Below are 4,033 nucleotides of genomic sequence, written 5' to 3' on the forward strand. Positions count from 1 at the left end.
CCAGTTTAAGCCTGAGTTTTGCAATGAGTAGCTCATGATCTGAGCCACAGTCAGCTCCAGGTCTTGTTTTTACTGACTGGATAGAGCTTCTCCATCTTTGACTGCAAATTATATAGTCAATCTGATTTCGGTGTTGCCCATCCGGTGATGTCCATGTGTAGAGTCGCCTCTTAGGTTGTTGGAAAAGGGTGTTCGCTATGACCAGTGTGTTCTCTTGACAAAACTCTGTTAACCTTTGTCCTGCTTCATTTTGCTTTCCAAGGCCAAATTTGTCTGTTATTCCAGTTACCTTTTGACTTCCTACTTTAGCATTCCAGTCCCCTATGATGATGATGACATCATTTTTTGGTGTTAGTTCTATGAGGTGTTGTAGGTCTTCATAGAACCGGTCCACTTCAGCCTCTTCTGCATCAGTGGTTGGGGCATAGACTTGGATTACTGTGATGTTGAATGGTTTGCCTTGGAATCGGACCGAAATCATTCTGTCATTTTTGAGATTGTATCCCAGTACTGACCCCTGAACTCTCTTGTTGACTATAAAGGCCACACCATTTTTTCTTCGAGATTCCTGGCCACAGTAGTAGATATAATGGTCTTCTGAGTTTAGCGTTTACTGGAGTTTAGCAATCCTAAAACGAGATAAGGAAGAAGGAAAAGGCTCCGAGGCTTTCAGGAAAGGGAAAGAGGAAATAGTGGGGGGAGGGGAAAATTAGATGCCTCCCGCAAGCCCTTGCTGGTTTCCATGTATAATATATATCTCAGTAATTTTTCTTTTTCTTTTAATTATATGGTTAAAATCCACATGGGCTACAACAGAGCTAAGATAAAACAAATAAAGGGTTGCATTCATCAATAAATATTTGAAAAGATAAACTGGTTATTAATTACATTAATCTATTGTTCGCTTCAATTTCAGTTTTTACAAATGTCTAGCAAGGATTTACCTTTCCAATATGACATCGGAAGAAGAAGCAATTATGTGGGACGTGGCCAAGAAACACAAATTGAGACTATCAAAGCCTATGTTTGCCAACCCCCTTTCCCCACAGACAAAGCTGTGATTGTGGTTCATGACATATACGGGTGGCAGTTCCCCGACACCAGATACATTGCTGACATAATTGCGGCTGAAGGATACTTGTGAGTAATCTGCTCTTACTCTGAGTCTCTGTCACATTTTCTAGGCCAAATTTTTGAACTGACTTTTGATAACTTGAACATAGAAAGATTTGCTGTGAACTAATGGAGGGACCAAATCAATAAGACTAACTTTTAGCCAAACAAAGGCAGGTGGAGTTCAGTTCCTCCACACAGGGAAGGTAAAATGTGTACAGAGCTTGTCATCACAATGCTGCACCACTCTGTCACTTGCACCGATCTGTCACACCTTTTAGGGCCAACAGGCATGGCTAATGCGCTAGGCAGGGTCACAGTTTGTGTGTGCCTGCCACAGAGCACAACTAACATATTTGTGAAACATGAAAAAAAAGAGGAAAAGATTATAACTTTGGCCTATTTTTATTTCCATTTGTTGTTGATTATGCAAAGATTGTTGTTCAGTCGCACAGTCGAGTTTCGACTCTTTACGACCCCATGGACCACGTCACGCCAGACCCTGCTGTCTTCCGTCATGTTCCGGAATTTGTTTAATTTCATGTTCGTTGTCTCGATAACACTGTCTAACCACCTTATCCATTGCCGTCCCCGTCTTCTTTGACCTTCAATCTTTCCCAGCATCAGGGTCTTCTCCAGTGAGTGCTCCCTTCTCATTGGGTGGCCAAAGTATTTGAGCTTCAGCTTCAGTATCTGGCCTTCCAGGGAACAGTCAGGGTTGATTTCTTTTAGGATTGACTGATTTCATCTCCTTGCACTCCAGGGCCTCTCAAGAGTCTTCTCCAGCACCATAATTCAAAATAATCTACCGGTATTCTTCGGTGCTCGGCCTTCCTTATAGTCCAACTCTCGCAGCCATACAGTACCACTGGGAATACCATTGCTTTGACCATACAGACTTTTGTTAGCAGGGTGATGTCTCTACTTTTTATTATGCTGTCAAGGTTTGCCATTGCTTTCCTCCCAAGGAGCAGGCGTCTTTTAATTTCATGGCTGCAGTCATCGCCTGCAGTGATCTTGGATCTCAGGAATGTGAAGTCTGTCACTGCTTCCATGACTTCCCCTTCTATTTGCCAAGGAGTGATGGGGCCGGATGCCATGATCTTAGTTTTTTTGATGTTGAGCTTCAAGCCCACTTTTGCGCTCTCCTCTTTTACTCTGAGCAAGAGGCTCTTTAGATCCTCTTCACTTTCAGCCATTAGAGTGGTATCATCTGCATATCTGAGGTTGTTGATCTTTTCCCCAGCAATCTTAATTCCCACTTGTGATTCATCCAGGCCAGCATTTCGCATGATGTACTCTGCATATATATTAAATAAGCAAGGCGACAATATACATCCTTGTCGTACTCCTTTTCCTATGCTAAACCAATCAGTTGTTCCATATCCAGTTCTAACTGTTGCTTCTTGGCCCTTATACAGGTTTCTCAAGAGACATGTGAGGTGGTCTGGTACTCCCATCTCTTTAAGGACCTGCCATAGTTTGTTGTGATCCACACAGTCAAAAGCTTTAGCATAGTCAATGAAGCAGAAGTAGATATTTTTCTGGTACTCTCTTGCTTTCTCCATAATCCAGCGAATGTTGGCAATTTGATCTCTAGTTCCTCTACCTCTTCGAAACCCAGCTTGTACTTCTGGTAGTTCTCTATCCACGTACTGTTGAAGCCTAGCTTGTAGGATCTTGAGCATGACCTTGCTAGCATGTGATATGAGTGCAATTGTGCGATAGTTTGAACATTCCTTGGCATTGCCCTTCTTTGGGATTGGAATGTATACTGACCTTTTCCAATCCTGTGGCCACTGTTGCGTTTTCCAAATTTGCTGGCAAATGGAGTGCAGCACTTTAACAGCATCATCTTCTAAGACTTTGAATAGCTCAGCTGGAATACCATCACCTCCACTAGCTTTGTTGTTTGTAATGCTTTCTAAGGCCCATTTGACTTCGCATTCCAGGATGTCTGGCTCCAGATCAGTGATTACACCGTCGTAGTTGTCAAGGACATTGAGGTCCTTCCTGTATAGTTCTTCTGTGTATTCTTGCCATCTTTTCCTAATCTCTTCTGCTTCTGTTAGGTCCCTACCCTACCGTTTCTGTCTTTTATCATGGCCAGCTTTGCATGGAATGATCCCTTGATTTCTCCAATTTTCTTGAAGAGATCTCTAGTCCTTCCCATTCTATTGTTTTCTTCTATTACTTTGCACTGTTCATTCAGGAAGGCCTCCTTATCTCTCCTTGCTGTTCTCTGGAAATCTGCGTTCAGTTGGGTAAATCTTTCCTTTTCGCCTTTGCCTTTCGCTTTCCTTCTTTCCTCTGCTATTTGTAAAGCCTCATCAGAAAGCCACTTTGCTTTCTTACATTTCTTTTTCTTTGGGATGGTGGTGATTGCTGCCTCCTGTACAATGTAACGAACCTCCGTCCATAGTTCTTCAGGCACTCTATCTATCAAATCCAGACCCTTGAATCTATTCTTCACCTCTACTGTATATTCATCAGGGATGCGATCTAGGTCAAACCTGAATGGCCTCATGGTTTTCCCGATTTTCTTCAGTTTAAGTCTGAATTTTGCAATGAGTAGCTCATGATCTGAACCACAGTCAGCTCCAGGTCTTGTTTTTACTGACTGGATAGAGCTTCTCCATCTTTGACTGCAAATTATATAGTCAATCTGATTTATAATCAATCTGATGTCGGTGTTGCCCATCTGGAGATGTCCATGTGCAGAGTCACCTCTTAGGTTGTTGGAAGAGGGTGTTCGCTATGACCAGCGTGTTCTCTTGACAAAACTCTGTTGGCCTTTGCCCTGCTTCGTTTTGTTCTCCAAGGCCAAACTTGTCTGTTATTCCGGTCACCTTTTGACTTCCTACTTTAGCATTCCAGTCCCCTATGATGATGAGGACATCATTTTTTTAATGTTAGTTCT

At 42.5% G+C, this 4,033-nt stretch overlaps 1 protein-coding gene across 3 annotated transcripts in view; it reads left to right on the forward strand.

Moving 5' to 3' along the window:
- LOC107109775 (carboxymethylenebutenolidase homolog) overlaps positions 1-4,033 on the forward strand; it is a 29,847-nt gene that overhangs the window by 14,295 nt on the left and 11,519 nt on the right. For 2 of the 3 annotated variants that reach the window (XM_015410477.1, XM_015410476.1), the window contains exon 2: positions 917-1,140. The exons of the other annotated variant lie outside the window; for it this stretch is intronic. In XM_015410477.1, coding sequence (XP_015265963.1) covers positions 926-1,140 — 215 coding nt within the window. In that variant the 5' untranslated portion in view covers positions 917-925. The remainder of the gene's footprint in view (positions 1-916; positions 1,141-4,033) is intronic. 3 annotated transcript variants of the gene reach the window in all.

The sequence above is a fragment of the Gekko japonicus genome, unplaced genomic scaffold, assembly GCF_001447785.1.
Source record: "Gekko japonicus isolate JY-2015 unplaced genomic scaffold, Gekko_japonicus_V1.1 scaffold2277, whole genome shotgun sequence".
Classification (NCBI taxonomy): Eukaryota; Metazoa; Chordata; class Lepidosauria; order Squamata; family Gekkonidae; genus Gekko; species Gekko japonicus.